At 34.8% G+C, this 17,683-nt stretch overlaps 4 protein-coding genes across 8 annotated transcripts; 1 reads left to right on the forward strand and 3 right to left on the reverse strand.

Moving 5' to 3' along the window:
- The first annotated feature begins 190 nt into the window (after positions 1-190).
- LOC109189015 (HVA22-like protein e) lies at positions 191-1,577 on the forward strand. 2 transcript variants are annotated; one of them, XM_019339700.1, is made up of 5 exons: positions 191-528; positions 617-643; positions 849-971; positions 1,049-1,250; positions 1,368-1,577. In XM_019339700.1, the coding sequence occupies exons 1-4, from the start codon at positions 482-484 to the stop codon at positions 1,218-1,220; spliced, it is 369 nt and encodes a 122-aa protein (XP_019195245.1). In that variant the 5' UTR covers positions 191-481; the 3' UTR covers positions 1,221-1,250; positions 1,368-1,577. The 2 variants fall into 2 exon arrangements, with proteins under 2 accessions (XP_019195245.1, XP_019195244.1); XM_019339699.1 differs by having other exon boundaries at positions 1,049-1,240; positions 1,370-1,577.
- Positions 1,578-1,946: 369 nt separating this feature from the next.
- Positions 1,947-5,613, reverse strand: LOC109189012 (germin-like protein subfamily 1 member 13). Its single transcript, XM_019339695.1, has 3 exons — positions 5,455-5,613; positions 4,761-5,359; positions 1,947-2,105 (listed from the first exon to the last, which is right to left on the reverse strand). The coding sequence occupies exons 1-2, from the start codon at positions 5,576-5,578 to the stop codon at positions 4,797-4,799; spliced, it is 687 nt and encodes a 228-aa protein (XP_019195240.1). The 5' UTR covers positions 5,579-5,613; the 3' UTR covers positions 1,947-2,105; positions 4,761-4,796.
- Positions 2,091-10,824, reverse strand: LOC109189011 (germin-like protein subfamily 1 member 13). 4 transcript variants are annotated; one of them, XM_019339693.1, is made up of 3 exons: positions 10,680-10,824; positions 7,433-8,030; positions 2,091-2,130 (listed from the first exon to the last, which is right to left on the reverse strand). In XM_019339693.1, exons 1-2 carry the CDS (start codon positions 10,801-10,803, stop codon positions 7,468-7,470), a joined length of 687 nt encoding a protein of 228 aa, XP_019195238.1. In that variant the 5' UTR covers positions 10,804-10,824; the 3' UTR covers positions 2,091-2,130; positions 7,433-7,467. The 4 variants fall into 4 exon arrangements, with proteins under 4 accessions (XP_019195238.1, XP_019195237.1, XP_019195239.1 ...); XM_019339692.1 differs by lacking the exon at positions 2,091-2,130 and adding an exon at positions 4,599-4,791 and having other exon boundaries at positions 7,463-8,030; XM_019339694.1 differs by lacking the exons at positions 2,091-2,130; positions 10,680-10,824 and adding an exon at positions 8,126-8,382 and having other exon boundaries at positions 7,239-8,030.
- On the reverse strand, positions 2,147-3,109 carry LOC109189010 (putative germin-like protein 2-1). The gene is made up of 2 exons (XM_019339689.1): positions 2,839-3,109; positions 2,147-2,730 (listed from the first exon to the last, which is right to left on the reverse strand). Exons 1-2 carry the CDS (start codon positions 2,960-2,962, stop codon positions 2,165-2,167), a joined length of 690 nt encoding a protein of 229 aa, XP_019195234.1. The 5' UTR covers positions 2,963-3,109; the 3' UTR covers positions 2,147-2,164.
- Positions 10,825-17,683: the final 6,859 nt, after the last annotated feature.

A 17,683-nucleotide genomic window follows, 5' to 3' on the forward strand; every position in this document is an offset into this window, starting at 1 on the left:
ACCCAATCACAGATAAACTATATACGGATCGGAGTACGCTCTTATCCAATATGTATCTTTTAATTCTATTTTCTTACTTTTTATTTTGTAATGTGATAATTCTTCATTTTATGAGTCTTAATGAAAATGTAAAAATCAAAATTTGATAAGAAAGAGTAAAAATTAAAATGGGAGGCGGGAGACATAGATCTGATGTGGGCGGTGCGAAACCTCCACGTTAAGGCGAGAATCTGATGCCGCTTGCAGCGCCGCGTGTCGCTATATGGCCACCCCCTCTCCCACTATAAAACCTGGATGTCGCTATCGGCTAGTAGCTTACCTTAATCCACACGTATACTCACTCATTAATCTACCTAGGACCTAGCTTGCTTATATTGTCTGTTAAATTAGTTTCCTCTTCATCAGATCAGTTTGGTGTTTCCGGCCATCTCAATCTCCGATCCCTTAGGCCTTAGCTTTTAGATAGAATCCATCCATCATCATGGGCCGTTCATGGACTTTGATCACCCAACTTCATGCCATTGCAGGGTATGTATGTAATTACTATTTACTATTATATATATTTCATTCATTTCAATTTCGATCTAACTTTATAATTTCCTTCCTTAAATTGCAGGCCGGCTACCACCTTGCTCTATCCTCTGTATGTACTACCTACCACCTATAGTATATTTATTATAATATGATATGATCCTATGTTTGTTTTACAAGATATTTCACTCTTAATTTGGAAATGTTTTGATTAGAGTGCGGTATCATATGTTTGAAATTTTATTTATGGTGATTTATTAATTATATATGCGTACATATTATACTATGCAATATAATATATGGTATATATTTGGTAGGTACGCATCAGTTGTAGCGATAGAGAGCACATCAAAATTGGACGATGAGCAGTGGCTTGCTTATTGGATTCTCTATTCTTTTCTTACTCTCGTGGAAATGGTTTTCCAACCCATACTTCAATGGTGACATTTTAATTTAATTCAGATTCTCGATTGAGTTTGACTTTTATTCGAAAAAGACATGATTTGAGATTGTACAGGATACCAATTTGGTATGATGTGAAGTTGGTATTTGTGGCATGGCTGGTGCTGCCACAGTTCAGGGGAGCTGCCTTCATATACGAGACGTTTGTTAGAGAAAAGGTGATAAAAAAATATGTACCAAATTTGCTGCAAAGATCACCAAATGCAAAGGCCAAAGCCAAATTGTGACTTTCGTTTCTCCTAACAAGGTCGGTCACACCCACACGTACTCCTACCCATACTATCTAATTAAACTAGGAACATTAATAAGAAGTTATTATTATTGTTTTTTAATGTTTTTCAAAGTAATTAAAGTTTACGAATTTTATGTTGTGCAGGGAGGGCAGGAAGCCTACTGAGAATAGAGCAATATGATGTTTGGTGGACCGGCAACTTCGTACTAGGATCATATATATCATTTTGCCATCTTCTTACATTAACCTGTACCTGTGTATCACCATCAGTCGTCACATTAAAAAAAAAAAAAGCTGTAAAATATCAGATCTCTTCTCACTAATAAATTGATGTTCTCCATTCTTCCTGTCATATTTCACTTTTTAATTATCTCAATACATCCAATTTTGATGAATGTTTGATACCATTGAGGGGCGGAGGCAACTTGGAGAGTTAATTAGTCAAACATTATGTCATTAAAATGTGACTTGACTATTAATAAATCAGTTTTAATGATAAACATTTAATCCTGACAATGCAATTAGTATTAGAGTAAGGTAAACTTAAAGAATATAGCTACTATATATATTAGATAGATGTTTTTACATACAACATCCCGTATATTTATAACTACTGTGAAATTAATTTGGATTCAAAAGTCAGATCTTAAGTTTTTTAATATGACTTATTCCTACAATCCACTACTCAAAGTTAAGATCCAATTAAATACTCAATCATCAGTTTTATTCCATTACAATCCACTACACAAAGTAAAAGATAACAAGATACAATTCATATGTGTTTAAGTATCAATCTAACATGAGAACGCAAATAGGCGCTCGCTTTATTCATATTTTAAAAAATATTAAAATTAATGTAGTATTTTGTATCCAATGTAATAGTAAAGGAAAATAATGCATCTGATCTTAAGTATCTCTGATCTTGCTTTGGTTCACGTACTAGTTGTTGTTGTTGTACCAGAATTGTGATTGGAGGTAGTTAATCACATTCTTGTCCACTTGGAATGCTTTAGTCAAAACATTTGGACTGATTGGTGGATCCGATCCGAAAACAGCATTGGCAATAGTAATGACTCCTGGATTTTGACTGCTTAGGCCAGCAAAAGCTATGGCTTTTGAATGTCCGATGTTGAATTGGAAATGAATGAGACCTTCTGGGAATACGAAAACATCGCCTGCGTTAAGTACTTTGGTGAAGAGTTTGTTCTTCATTCCTGGTGCTGGATTAGAAAGGACAAATCCAACATAGAGGGTGCCTTCCAAGACTGTGAGGACTTCGGTTGCACGAGGGTGGGTGTGGGGTGGGTTGAGGCCGTAGGGCTCAAAATCAATACGAGCTAGTGAAATGCCAAGTGTATTAAGTCCGGGTAGATTATTGACATTCACAGGTGAGACGGCTGATCCAAGTGGATTTGATGTATTTCCAGGCTTGTTAAGACCTCGGAAGAGGAAATCATTGGCATCAACTTCCATTGGGTTCTTGCAAATCTTTCCATTAACAAACACTGCAAGAAAGAAATAAAATTCACATTATATTATTACTGATTGAAAAGTTAAATATACACAAGCTAGCTAGCTACTCTTTAATTTGATATGATGTTTAGGATACACACCTGCAGCCTTGGAGTCATTAACAGCAACACAGAAATCTTGCAAAGGGCTGGGATCTGATGCTTCTGCAAATGAAGATGCCAATGCCAAAACCGCAGTGGCAATGATAAGTAATCTAACACCCATTATTTTCAATTGAGAATTGAAGAATATAATATAAATAAATGCTGCAGCTAAGATATATATGAGATGTTTGAATGTGTGGAAACTAAGTGATGATTAGAGAAAGAGGGAGGAGTGGGTATTTATAGATAATTGGGGTTTGGATGAGCCAATGATCATGTGTTGCGTGCACAATGAAGACTAAGACTGCTTCAATAATTGTCTACTCCTTCAACAATATATTTAACTTTTCAACCACTATAAGCTAAGTTAAGTCAATTAGTTTGATTTGATCTTCATTTTCTCACCCATTATTACAGTATGAATTTGCCCGATCTATATTGTCAGCAATGAATGTGAAGAAAGTTGAATAAATATAATCTTATTTATGCAGACATTCTGTATCAATTCAAATTAAGTAGTTTAGTATTAGGAAAAAAAAAAAACACAAAAACAAAGAACAGGTCAAAGTGTCAAACTCTAAGTAACTAGGCTTTGGTCCACAATCCTAATAATTAACTTCTCCAAATAAACCATTATTTGAAGAAAAATATTATGTATAATCTCACTTTAAACTCTTAACCTTTACTCTCATGTACAAAATTCTGATGTAAACACATATATTGGGACTCACATGAAAAAAAATAATTTCTTGCTCCGCCTACCCATTAGACTAATGAACATTTTGGGATAAGATAATGCATTTTATGAGTTAGAATAAAGTATTTTATGTGTTAGAATACTGTACTTTATATGTGTTAGAATACTGAAATTTCTGGGGTAGGATAATGTATTTTATGAGTTAGAATAATGTACTTTATATGTTAGAAGAATGTATTTTATGAGTTAGAATAATCTATAATGTACTTTATGATCGTGTTAGAATAATGTACTTTATGCATTAGAATAATATAATGTATTTTATGAGTTAGCATAATATACTTTGTGTTTTTGGTCCACGGTCCACGCAATAATGATTGGGTACTCTTTGCTTAGAGTAAAAAATTTCGTCTTTTCTACGAAAGCTAAAAATATTTATATTTAACTATTTAATCCAATTTCAATTATATTGGAACCAATAATTCGTTTCCAATAAGATTTTGTCAAGAACACAAGACATTGGTCCAAACGTACTACGCAGCCATGGAGTCATTAATAGCGACACAAAAATCCTGCAAAGGACTAGGATCCGATGCTTGTGCAAATGAAGATGCCAATGCCAAAACAGCAATGGCAACTATGAGTAATCTAAGACCCTTTTTTGCAGAAAAGGATATGAAGTTAAGAGATGGGAGCTGAAATGGATGTAACAATTTGTGGAAGTGATGATTAGCGAGGGGTGGGAGTGGTATTTAATTATTTATAGATAAATTGTGTTTGAATGAGCTAATTAATTACCATATGTGTATCCGATATTATAATTTTAGTTGTTCCAGATTTATTGGCTTTGGGGTTGTGTACGTTTTAATTTGTAAATGTTAATTATTTAATTATTATTATTATTATTATTATTATTATTATTATTATTATTATTATTATTATTATTATTATTATTATTATTATTATTATTTGGCAATTCTTTTGAGAGAAAATAAATAAATAAATAAAATGAAAGTGAAAAAAATGCAAAGTATACACAAGCCACATGTACACACCAATATTTAACAACTCAATTAATTTATTCCATTACAATCAACTCATCATCAAATTAAGTAAAAATAACAAGATACAATAATTAAGTTTAAATATCAATCCAACATGAGGGCCCAAGAAATAGGGAACTTTATTAATATTAAAAAATATTAATGCTAATGTTATATTTGAAGGAAAATCCTTCTTCAGTATCAGCTTTGGTTCACTAATTGTTGTTGTACCAGAATTGTGATTGGAGGTAGTTAATCACATTCTTGTCCACTTGGAATGCTTTAGTCAAAACATTTGGATTGATTGGTGGGTTCGAACCGAAAACAGCATTTGCAATAGTAATGACTCCTGGATTTTGACTGCTCAAGCCAGCAAAAGCAATGGCTTTTGAATGTCCGATGTTGAATTGGAAATGAATGAGACCTTCTGGGAATACGAAAACATCTCCAGGATATAATGTCTTGGTAAAGAGCTTGTTCTTCATTCCGGGTGCCGGATTAGAAAGGACGAACCCGACATAGAGGGTGCCTTCTAAGACGGTAAGGACTTCGGTTGCACGAGGGTGAGTGTGAGGAGGGTTGAGGCCATATGGTGCAAAATCAATACGAGCCAGTGAGATGCCGAGAGTGTTTAGTCCTGCTAGGTTATTGACATTTACAGGTGAGACAGCTGATCCGAGTGGGTTTGATACGTTTCCAGGCTTGTTAAGGCCTTGGAAGAGGAAATCATCAGCATTGACTTCCATTGGGTTCTTGCAAATCTTTCCATTAACAAACACTGCAATACAACAAGAAACAAAAGTCACATACATTGTTGACTTAAATTAAAGGGAAATATATATAGATTCAGTTTGTGAAAGTTAAGGTACATACCGGCAGCCTTGGAGTCATTAACAGCGACGCAGAAATCTTGCAAAGGGCTAGGATCGGATGCTTGTGCAAATGAAGATCCCAATGCCAAAACGGCAATGGCAACTATAAGTAACCTTAGAGCCATTTTTAGCAGATCAGAGAAGAATATATATGCAGTGAAAAGATAGGAAGCTGAGATGTTATAATGTGAGGAAGTGTTGATTAGAGGAAGAGGGAGGGGGTGGGTATTTATAGCGATCTGTTTGGTTTGAATAAGCTAATACGTGACTAATTAAGTGTTGCGTGGATATACAAGATTAGGACTGCTTCAATAATTGCATACTCCCTCATCAAGTATTAATTATATGTTTTTAAGTTTTCAATGACTATAAGCTAAGTCAATTAGTTTGATTCGATCTCAACTATTAGCTATTATTATAAGTAACAGTATGAATTAGCCAAGTCTATGTTGTCAGCCACGAGTGTGAAGAAAGATGAATGAATCTTACACGGAAACATTTTATTAGCCAAATAAACAACAGGTAAAACTCTAGTATATATTTAGAAATGTCATTTTTGTCCGCACGAGTTTAATTCATCGGTTCAATTGACAATATGATTTTATACTGTACAATGGAAATGCGTTCCATCATAAAAGAAATTGATCTAGTGAGCATTAAAATAAAAAAATTTCAGGATCGTGGACGGAAAATCTACATTTTTTTTGAAAGTTACTGGCTCTATTACATTGTAGTATGTGTTCATATACTTTCTCAACCTACTAAAACACAAAGAACCAATAACGCCTCCACTGAGGCTCAAACTCATAATCTTTCAAATGGAAATCCAACCCGGGTACCATTAAACCACATAGTCCTAGTGGACAGAAAATCTACATGGTAAGTTGGTAATCCACTATTTTAGGATGGGAATTTTCGTCCAACTTTCATCCGTTGGACGAAAACTCCGACCAACCTGTTGGTCGGAAATTGTGACCAACGATCGGCAGGAAATTTTTTATTTATATCAATCATTTTTCTTATTTTGATCTTGCTATAATTTTGTTTTACCTGTTGTCAATACATTTTATATTATCAATAAAGTAATGTACACACTATCTAAATTCAAAATAAAAATATATTAAAATATCAAAATTTTTTATAACAAAAAGATAGTATTGTGTACATAAATTTTTAGGCAGTGCACTATTTCCATACACAAAAAAAAAATGTTATAAAAACATGGAGTACATAATCTTCATAAGAAGGAGCTTGTGTTTCATCATTTAATGAGCTAGAGTTCTTCAAGTTTAAAGAACTTTGATAGATAGTCAATAACCCGTTTGCTAATGGCTTCTTGATTGTCAATTGATTGTTTCCATCTGATCCTACGAGTTTCCAGCTCCTAAAAGTTTCCTTTGTATACAGCTAACAAGAAGAAAAATAACATGTGCCCAGTCACATCCTTTGGAAAGTTAGTTGTCTAACATTCTGCCAATAAAATGTGGCGTTGACTATTAATAAATCAATTTTAACTTTTGACATAGTGATAAATATATTTATCCTGCAATTGGTATTAGAGTAAGGTAAATTTAATAATATAGCTACTATATATATTAGACAGATATTTTTACATACAACATCCGGTATGTTCTGTCGGGCCAGGGTGTGGGGGGTGCTTAGGGTTGGGGTTCAACCTTTTGAAAGAATAATTGTGAAATTAATTTGGATTCAAAAATCAGATCTAGAGTTTTTAATATGACTTACTCCTACAACGCACTACTCAAAGTAGTTAAGATCCAATTAAAAACTCAATCAACAGTTTATTCCATTACAATGCACTACTCAAAGTAAAAGATAACAAGATACAATTCATATGTGTTTAAGTATCAATCTAACATGAGAACGCAAATAGGCGCTCTCTTTATTCATATTTTAAAAAATATTAAAACTAATAATGTATTTTGTATCCAATGTAATATTAAAGGAAAATAATCCATCTGATCTTAAGTATCTCTTGCATTGCTTTGGTTCACTAGTTGTTGTTGTACCAGAATTGTGATTGGAGGTAGTTAATCACATTCTTGTCCACTTGGAATGCTTTAGTCAAAACATTTGGACTGATTGGGGGATCCGAACCAAAAACTGCATTGGCAATAGTAATGACTCCCGGGTTTTGACTGCTCAAGCCAGCAAAAGCAATGGCTTTTGAATGTCCGATGTTAAATTGGAAATGAATGAGACCTTGTGGGAATACGAAAACATCTCCGGGATATAATGTCTTGGTAAAGAGCTTGTTCTTCATTCCTGGTGCTGGATTAGAAAGGACAAACCCGACATAGAGGGTGCCTTCCAAGACTGTAAGGACTTCGGTTGCACGAGGGTGAGTGTGAGGAGGATTGAGGCCATAGGGTGCAAAATCAATACGAGCCAGTGAGATGCCGAGAGTGTTTAGTCCTGCAAGGTTATTAACATTTACAGGTGAGACAGCTGATCCGAGTGGGTTTGATACATTTCCAGGCTTGTTAAGGCCTTGGAAGAGGAAATCATCAGCATTGACTTCCATTGGGTTCTTGCAAATCTTTCCATTAACAAACACTGCAATACAACAAGAAACAAAAGTCACATACATTGTTGACTTAAATTAAAGGGAAATATATATAGATTCAGTTTGTGAAAGTTAAGGTACATACCGGCAGCCTTGGAGTCATTAACTGCGACGCAGAAATCTTGCAAAGGACTAGGATCGGATGCTTGTGCAAATGAAGATGTCAATGCCAAAACGGCAATGGCAAGTATAAGTAACCTTAGAGCCATTTTTAGCAGATCAGAGAAGAATATATATGCAGTGAAAAGATGGAAGCTGAGATGTTATAATGTGAGGAAGTGTTGATTAGAGAAAGAGGGAGGGGGTGGGTATTTATAGATATGTTTGGTTTGAATCAGCTAATACGTGACTAATTAATTAAGTGTTGCGTGCATATACAAGATTAGGACTGCTTCAATAATTGCATACTCCCTCATCAAGTATTAATTATATGTTTTTAACTTTTCAATGACTATAAGCTAAGTCAAATTAGTTTGATTCGATCTCAACTATTAGCTATTATTATAAGTAACAGTATGAATTAGCCAAGTCAGTGTTGTCAGCCACGAGTGTGATGAGAGATGAATGAATCTTACACGGAGACATTTTATTAGCCAAAATAAAGAACATGTAAAACTCTAGTATATATTTAGAAATACCATTCCTGTCCGCACGAGTTTAACTCATTGATTCAGTTGACAGTATTTCACCCCATCTTTTATGATTTTATACTGTACAGTGGAAATGCATTCCATCATAAGAGAAATTGATCTAGTGAGCATTAAAATAAAAAATTTTCAGGATCGCCAGCAATAAGTTCCATTCCACTCTGAAGTGTCCTTTGTCAATCACCCGTGTCTAACGGGTCAAAGTTGGACGAAAATTCTAGATGGTAAGTTGGTAACCCACTATTTTAGGATGTGAATTTACATCCAACTTTGATCCGTTGGACGGAAATTCCAACCAGTCTGTTGGTCGGAATTGTGACCAACGATCGACATGATTTTTTTTTTATTTATATAAATCATTTTTATTATTTTGATCTTGCTATAATTTTGTTTTACCTGTTATCCATACATTATTCTATATTATCAACAAAGTAATGTACACACTATCTAAATTCAAAATAAAAATATATTTAAATATTAAATTTGTTTATAACAAAAAGATAGTATCAGTGTACATAAATTTTTAGGCAGTACAGTGCACTATTTCCACACACACAAAAAAATGTTATAAAAACATGGAGTACTTAATCTTCATCGGAAGGGGAGCTTGTGTTTCATCATTTAATGAGTTAGAGTTCTTCTTCAAGTTTAAAGAACTTTGATAGATAGTCAATCACCCATTTGCTGATGGTTCCTTGATTGTCAATTGATTGTTTCCATCTGATCCTACGAGTTTCCAGCTCCTACAATTTCCTTTGTATACCGCTAACATGAAGAAATATAACATGTGCCCAGTCACATCCTTTGGAAAGTTAGTTGTCTAACATTCTGCCATTAAAATGTGACGTTGACTATTAATAGATCAATTTTAACTTTTGACATAGTGATAAATATTTAATCTTGACAATACAATTAGTATTAGAGTAAGGTAAATTTAATAATATAGCTACTATATATATATTAAACAGATATTTTTACATACAACATCCGGTATTTCTATAACTGTGAAATTAATTTGGATTCAAAAATCAGATCTAGAGTTTTTAATATGACTTACTCCTACAACTCACTACTCAAAGTAGTTAAGATCCAATTAAAAACTCAATCATCAGTATATTCCATTATTTCCATTACAATCCACTACTCAAAGTAAAAGATAACAAGATACAATAATTCATATGTGTTTAAGTATAATTCTAACATGAGAACGCAAATAGGCGCTCGCTTTATTCATATTTAAAAAAATATTAAAACTAATGTATTTTGTATCCAATGTAATAGTAAAGGAAAATAATCCATCTGATCTTAAGTATCTCTTGCATTGCTTTGGTTCACGTACTAGTTGTTGTTGTACCAGAATTGTGATTGGAGGTAGTTAATCACATTCTTGTCCACTTGGAATGCTTTAGTCAAAACATTTGGACTGATTGGGGGATCCGAACCAAAAACTGCATTGGCAATAGTAATGACTCCCGGATTTTGACTGCTCAAGCCAGCAAAAGCAATGGCTTTTGAATGTCCGATGTTAAATTGGAAATGAATGAGACCTTGTGGGAATACGAAAACATCTCCGGGATATAATGTCTTGGTAAAGAGCTTGTTCTTCATTCCTGGCGCCGGATTAGAAAGGACGAACCCGACGTAGAGGGTGCCTTCCAAGACTGTAAGGACTTCGGTTGCACGAGGGTGGGTGTGGGGAGGGTTGAGGCCGTAGGGCTCAAAATCAATACGAGCTAATGAAATGCCAAGTGTGTTAAGTCCGGGTAGATTATTGACATTCACAGGTGAGACGGCTGATCCAAGTGGATTTGATGTGTTTCCAAGCTTGTTAAGACCTTGGAAGAGGAAATCATTGGCATCAACTTCCATTGGGTTCTTGCAAATCTTTCCGTTAACAAACACTGCAATGCAAGAATCAAAAGTCGTCACATACATTGTTGACTGAAATTAAAGCGAAATATAGATGCAGTTTGTGAAAGTTAAGGTACATACCGGCAGCCTTGGAGTCATTAACAGCGACGCAAAAATCTTGCAAAGGGCTAGGATCGGATGCTTGTGCAAATGAAGATGCCAATGCCAAAACGGCAATGGCAACTATAAGTAACCTTAGAGCCATTTTTAGGAGATCAGAGAAGAATATATATATATGCAGTGAAAAGATGGAAGCTGAGATGTTATAATGTGAGAAAGTGTTGATTAGAGAAAGAGGGAGAGGTTGGGTATTTATAGATCTGTTTGGTTTGAATCAGCTAATACGTGACTAATTAATTGTTTGCGTGCATATAAAAGATTAGGACTGCTTCAATAATTGCATACTCCCTCTCAAGTATATATTAATTAATTATATGTTTTTAACTTTTCAATGACTATAAGCCAAGTCTATGTTGTCAGCCACGAGTGTGAAGAGAGATGAATGAATCTTACACGGATAAACATTTTATTAGCCAAAATAAAAGAACAGGTAAAACTTTAGTATATATTTAGAAATGTCTTTTCTACCGCACGAGTTTAACTCATTAGTTCAGTTGATAATTGATGTTATCACATCTGTGCTTGTTTTTATGGTTATTTTGAATCATCATAGTAATTAAGTTCTTTAATGTTGTTTATTTAATACAAGTTTTCCTTGCTATTATCATTTAATTATGGTTCGTACTTGTTTTGAATGTTTTACGGTGTTTGTTAGTGTTTTTGAACCATTGTAGGTCAATTCTATGAGCAAGGGAAGTTCAAGGATGAGTTTGGAGCAATTTTGGATGAGTTCGGGGCCCAGTGGACTCGACGCGTCGAAATTTTCCAGTAGCTAACTAATTCGCGCACAGGAAATCTCGACGCGTGGAGAAAATTCTCGACGCGTTGAGAGAATAGGCGTCTATTTCTGGGATAAAAACAGACGCCTAAAGTGGCGCAGCTGGGCAAAATTCAATACAAGCGCAAGATTTCTTTTCCTAATATCAATTGCGCGGACTTCAAGGCTCATATCTCCATATTAAAAGTTAGCAATTCAAGGAATCTTCTAAATTCTAAATATCATTAAAAACGACAATTTCTTTATTTAAATATAGGAATTGGAATTTGAGTCCAATTTGGTACAAGATTCCTATTTCATCTCAACTTTGTACCCACTATAAAATCCCTCCTTCCTCAACCCTAAACAGACGAAGAGAGATCGAGACAGAGAGATTTTCAGAGATTCTTAGAGACAAGAAGAGAGAAATCAAGAGCCACAAGTTGTCTTGGAAAGCAAGAAGAAGACTAGGGAGATTTGGGAAAATCGTCTGGTTAATTCTTGTACTCTTTTGATGATTTGTAATTCTTTATTTATATTTGCTATGTATAATTTAGTCATGCTTGGCTAAATTCTTTAGAGATTCTTGGGTAAAAGTGTTTATGAACCTATGTGCCTGAGCTCTCAGTTTCTTTAATATATTATTATTTGGGTTTAATACTTGTGTTGCAATCGTGATAATATTGTTTGATGCTTGTAATTAATGGCCATAGTTACTAGCTTCATAGCCATGTTTGTGTCACCAATGGGAGTTGGGGCATAAATTAGGGCACACACGATTGCACCTAATGGTTGGTCCTTGGGAAAGAGGAACTTATTAGGGGAAGTTTATTCTAGATTGTTGCCAATCGGGAGATGGTAGTAATTAGGAATAATTGAATGCTGATCTTTGATCTTATTGGGTGTTTAAGCCATGGGAGTGGAAATTCACTAGGAATAGAGATTACGGGAGTAATTCGATTCCACTTTGCATTCCCACACAAATCTTAATTCCAAACTAAATATTGCAAACGATAATTGGCACTAGGTGATTAAATACTTGAATCTCATGAATCTCAACTTCTCTCTAATTGTTTTCAAAATCCTGAACCTCTGTTTTATTTTATTTATTTTATGCCAATCAATCATCTAAGTAATTGTTAGGATTAGCTCTAATGAATAAGTTAGTAACTAGTGCTTGATACAATCACTTCCCTGTGGATCGATAACTCGTACTCCGAGAATTATTTGTTTGCAAATATACTACGCATCAAATTGGCGCCGTTGCCGGGGAGGTGGTGCTTCTAGTATTAACATTAGTGAAATCTTTATTCTAGGAGACTAGTTCATTTTTATTTTTTTTTTATTTTTATTTTATTTTATTTTATTTTATTTTGCTAACCCATAACAAGTTCATTGTTTTGAGTGTGATTAAGTCTATGGATAGATATGCATCCCAAGGAACCATGCCACTGTTTTACCCTCCTTCTCAAGGTTATGAGATGAGTTGGAATATGAATCGAGAATATGGAGGAATGGAACAACAATTCCCTTTCTCAAATTTTGCCAACTCTAGTCAAGGATATTATCAAGAAAGTTCATATCAAACATCACAACTCCAATGGTGCTCATTTTGTGGTGGGAATCACTTTGTGGAAAATTGTTACACGCTCAACCCCACTAACCATATCCCTCAACAATCTACTCAAGGATTTTGTGCCAACATGAGTCAAGCTACTTATCAAAGATGCACACCACCTACTCCACAACCCTCATGGTGCATGATATGTGGTGGACCTCATGAGGCGGAAAATTGCTTTATCATGGATCCCAATTACAAGTATCAAGGGCAAGCTCAAGAGTTGCCGTACCAAGAGTTTCAACAAGATTGTCAATCACTTGACCAAATAATTGAGATGAAGTCCAAAGAGACCAAGACAATGCAATTGTGCTCGAAATATCTGGAGTTACAAGATCACATGAATGCTCAACTTGATCGCATGAATGCTCTACTCGATCACATGATAGCTCGACAACAAGATTTGACAATTCAAGAGCCACTTCAAGATTCATTTAATGGAGAGGTTCTAGAAGAGTTGCTCTTGCCAAATGAAGGTCATGAAGTTGAGAGAAATAAAAAGGATGATGAGGATCTTAGGGAGGGAGATGAAGAAATATTTGATAAATGCATTGAGATGGAGACACCAAGCTGGGAGGAAAATGTAGAGTTGCAAAGTAATGATGGCAATGAACATATAGAGAGTTGCCCATTAGATGAGGAAGTTCTCAATAGAGCACATGATTTGAATGAGGATGTCTCACCAATGGAGAACACTTCCCTTGGAGAGAACTTCAGAGAAATTTTGAATTTGGGAGGCATTGGAGTTCTTAAGGATAATGGCACACATTTGCCTATCTATATATCCAATGATTCCCAATACTTGCTGGTTCATGTGAATGATCCGAGACTCTCATTACTTGTTGAACAAAAGAGTGTTGAAAAAGAAGAAAAAGAGAATGGAGGCATAATTCTTGATTCGGGCAAATGTGGTTCCTTACATGATGACGTGAAGGGTTCGAGCTTAAGAGAGTTTATAAATGGACACCACTTGAAGAAATACTTGGAAGAGAAAGTTGATGGAAAGAAGGGGATTTTTCTTCTCCAATCACTTGATGGCTAGAGAGGTAACGTCGAGCTAACGACGTTAAATTTAGCGCTTCATGGGAGGCACCCCATGTTATCTTTTATTACTTTCCCTATTTATTTATTGCTTTCTAGTTTCGTCTTATTTAGTTTTATTATTTTCTAGTTCGTGATTATTTTATTGCTTTTTAGTTTTCTCTTTTCTCTTGTTCTCCTTTTCTTTTATTTTGCATCAGGGATGATGCAAAGTTTTAAGTGTGAGGGGGAGGAATCATTAATTTGGGGATATTTCTAAATTTTTAAAATTTTTGCTTTTGCTTGGATGACTCATATGCTATTTTTGGTGAATAAGCTACTTGTCTTAGCATGCAGTTACAATTATTCTCTCTTGTTGGTTTGTGGTTTGTTTTAGTGGTGCTTGCTGCATCTCAATTTGTAATGGATGATTTGAGGTGTAACACATATTTGATCTATTCCCTTGCCAATAGCTTTGTTAACCACTTAATAATTGGATTAATTCTTGATCTTGTGTTTTGCATTGATAGTGAAGGCTTATGTGAGATTCCGGTCATGGGTGTTTTGCTAGAACTTGCCTCATTACTCCCTAAGTGATGTCTAAGTTTTGCATGTTTTGAAGTGATTTAGGCCATTTTTGTTTAGCCATAGCCTTTAAACCTGTCCCTATATATATTTTTATCCTTCGTATCCCCATTGTGCCTTTTGTTTGTTTAAATAAGTGCTAAGCACTTATCCCCTCTTTGTGATTGTTTTTCTTTGATTTACCCCATTATTATAACCCTTAGCCCTTGGCCAAATATTTCCCATCCACCCTTGAGAGAATGAAACTTTTATCTTTATCTTTTCTGTAAGAAGAGTTTTTATGGAGTTGTGCTACAAAAAAAGAAGCAGCTAGTGTTACAAATGTTCAAGTGTGGAGGTCATGAAAGTTTGGATTAAAATTATCTTGCTGTATCCAAAAGAAGTCCAAAGACAAAGAAAAGAATGAGACAAAAAAAAAAAAAGATTGAAAGTTTTTGAGTTTGGATCCCCACTTTACCAAAGCGTTGCTAAGTTCTCAAAAGAAATTTGCTCCTTGAAATTATAATTATCTCATCTCTTCCAAATTTTGAAAAGTTTAGATAAATTGTGACATTCTCTCTTTTTGATTAATTTTCCATACCACTTCTTTGTTAGCCGTCACCCGTAGCCCCATTACAAGCTTAATAAAGTCCTATTTGATCTTAGCATGCATTCTTAGATTTGATCTAGGGGAGTATGAAGGGCAAGCCTATGGGATCTCATTCTTGAGCCGTGTCTTGCATAATCTCAACTGAGTACTTGTACACAATTGATCCTCACACACTTTAAATTCTTGGCGCTCGGTTTTTGGCTTGGAAATGGGTCTCTTATGTGCCAAACTAATTTGATTCTTGAAGCTTGTTGTTTTGTAGCAAGTTGGTTGGTGGTTTGAAAGGTTGTGCAAGAGAGAGCATGAGTAATTTGTATGTGTTGACTTGTGATTTTATTCCTTAGTTTTGCTTGAGGACAAGCAAAAGCTTAAGTGTGAGGGGGTGATGTTATCACATCTGTGCTTGTTTTTATGGTTATTTTGAATCATCATAGTAATTAAGTTCTTTAATGTTGCTTATTTAATACAGGTTTTCCTTGCTATTATCATTTAATTATGGTTCGTACTTGTTTTGAATGTTTTACGGTGTTTGTTAGTGTTTTTGAACCATTGTAGGTCAATTCTATGAGCAAGGGAAGTTCAAGGATGAGTTTGGAGCAATTTTGGATGAGTTCGGGGCCCAGTGGACTCGACGCGTCGAAATTTTCCAGTAGCTAACTAATTCGCGCACAGGAAATCTCGACGCGTGGAGAAAATTCTCGACGCGTCGAGAGAATAGGCGTCTATTTCTGGGATAAAAACAGACGCCTAAAGTGGCGCAGCTGGGCAAAATTCAATACAAGCGCGAGATTTCTTTTCCTAATATCAATTGCGCGGACTTCAAGGCTCATATCTCCATATTAAAAGTTAGCAATTCAAGAAATCTTCTAAATTCTAAATATCATTAAAGACGACAATTTCTTTATTTAAATATAGGAATTGGAATTTGAGTCCAATTTGGTACAAGATTCCTATTTCATCTCAACTTTGTACCTACTATAAAATCCCTCCTTCCTCAACCCTAAACAGACGAAGAGAGATCGAGACAGAGAGATTTTCAGAGATTCTTAGAGACAAGAAGGAGAGAAATCAAGAGCCACAAGTTGTCTTGGAAAGCAAGAAGAAGACTAGGGAGATTTGGGAAAATCGTCTGGTTAATTCTTGTACTCTTTTGATGATTTGTAATTCTTTATTTATATTTGCTATGTATAATTTAGTCATGCTTGGCTAAATTCTTTAGAGATTCTTGGGTAAAAGTGTTTATGAACCTATGTGCCTGAGCTCTCAGTTTCTTTAATATATTATTATTTGGGTTTAATACTTGTGTTGCAATCGTGATAATATTGTTTGATGCTTGTAATTAATGGCCATAGTTACTAGCTTCATAGCCATGTTTGTGTCACCAATGGGAGTTGGGGCATAAATTAGGGCACACACGATTGCACCTAATGGTTGGTCCTTGGGAAAGAGGAACTTATTAGGGGAAGTTTATTCTAGATTGTTGCCAATCGGGAGATGGTAGTAATTAGGAATAATTGAATGCTGATCTTTGATCTTATTGGGTGTTTAAGCCATGGGAGTGGAAATTCACTAGGAATAGAGATTACGGGAGTAATTCGATTCCACTTTGCATTCCCACACAAATCTTAATTCCAAACTAAATATTGCAAACGATAATTGGCACTAGGTGATTAAATACTTGAATCTCATGAATCTCAACTTCTCTCTAATTGTTTTCAAAATCCTGAACCTCTGTTTTATTTTATTTATTTTATGCCAATCAATCATCTAAGTAATTGTTAGGATTAGCTCTAATGAATAAGTTAGTAACTAGTGCTTGATACAATCACTTCCCTGTGGATCGATAACTCGTACTCCGAGAATTATTTGTTTGCAAATATACTACGCATCAATAATATTTGTCTCCCTCTTTTGGTTTAGTTGACAATATTTCATCCCCCTCTTTCCAGGATCGCCAGCAATAAGTTCCATTCCCACTCTATTGTAAGAACGACTCATATCCAATTTAAGAATTGTAAATCTCACTTTTCATTGTGTTTTTCTCTTTAAGTAGCGTTGAATTTCATAGGCGATCATAATATATATTGTTATTTATCAACTTCCCTGGCACAGTGGCACAAATGCACTCTGATATGGGCTTTCGAACCCAGCTTTTCTAGCAATTCATCCTATTAGCAAGCACCTTTGAACAAATTTTATATAGAAGATTGCATAATATGATGGGTCTCAAGTCTCCCATGCTTCCCTTCTGGATGTGATTATTTATTTATTTATTTTTGAATAAGAGGTTTGAATTTAAGTAGTTTAAATTTCACACATTTTGGAAAGACAGGTTAGGCATGTTAGACAATATTAAATGCTTACCACTATGCCAAAAGGTTTAACTAGTAACGAAA

The sequence above is a fragment of the Ipomoea nil genome, unplaced genomic scaffold (genome assembly GCF_001879475.1).
Source record: "Ipomoea nil cultivar Tokyo-kokei standard unplaced genomic scaffold, Asagao_1.1 scaffold1509, whole genome shotgun sequence".
Classification (NCBI taxonomy): Eukaryota; Viridiplantae; Streptophyta; class Magnoliopsida; order Solanales; family Convolvulaceae; genus Ipomoea; species Ipomoea nil.

Excerpts from the sequence above, each read along its gene's own strand:
- LOC109189015 (XM_019339700.1), top strand. The coding sequence starts at position 482 with ATGGGCCGTTCATGGACTTTGATCACCCAACTTCATGCCATTGCAGG. Across the intron at positions 529-616 it reads CAACTTCATGCCATTGCAGG|GCCGGCTACCACCTTGCTCT; the intron begins GTATGTATGTAA and ends CTTAAATTGCAG. Across the intron at positions 644-848 it reads ACCACCTTGCTCTATCCTCT|GTACGCATCAGTTGTAGCGA; the intron begins GTATGTACTACC and ends TATATTTGGTAG.
- LOC109189011 (XM_019339693.1), bottom strand. The coding sequence starts at position 10,803 with ATGGCTCTAAGGTTACTTATAGTTGCCATTGCCGTTTTGGCATTGGCA. Across the intron at positions 8,031-10,679 it reads TAATGACTCCAAGGCTGCCG|TGTTTGTTAATGGAAAGATT; the intron begins GTATGTACCTTA and ends GTTGTATTGCAG.
- LOC109189010 (XM_019339689.1), bottom strand. The coding sequence starts at position 2,962 with ATGGGTGTTAGATTACTTATCATTGCCACTGCGGTTTTGGCATTGGCA. Across the intron at positions 2,731-2,838 it reads TAATGACTCCAAGGCTGCAG|TGTTTGTTAATGGAAAGATT; the intron begins GTGTGTATCCTA and ends TCTTTCTTGCAG.
- LOC109189012 (XM_019339695.1), bottom strand. The coding sequence starts at position 5,578 with ATGGCTCTAAGGTTACTTATAGTTGCCATTGCCGTTTTGGCATTGGGA. Across the intron at positions 5,360-5,454 it reads TAATGACTCCAAGGCTGCCG|TGTTTGTTAATGGAAAGATT; the intron begins GTATGTACCTTA and ends GTTGTATTGCAG.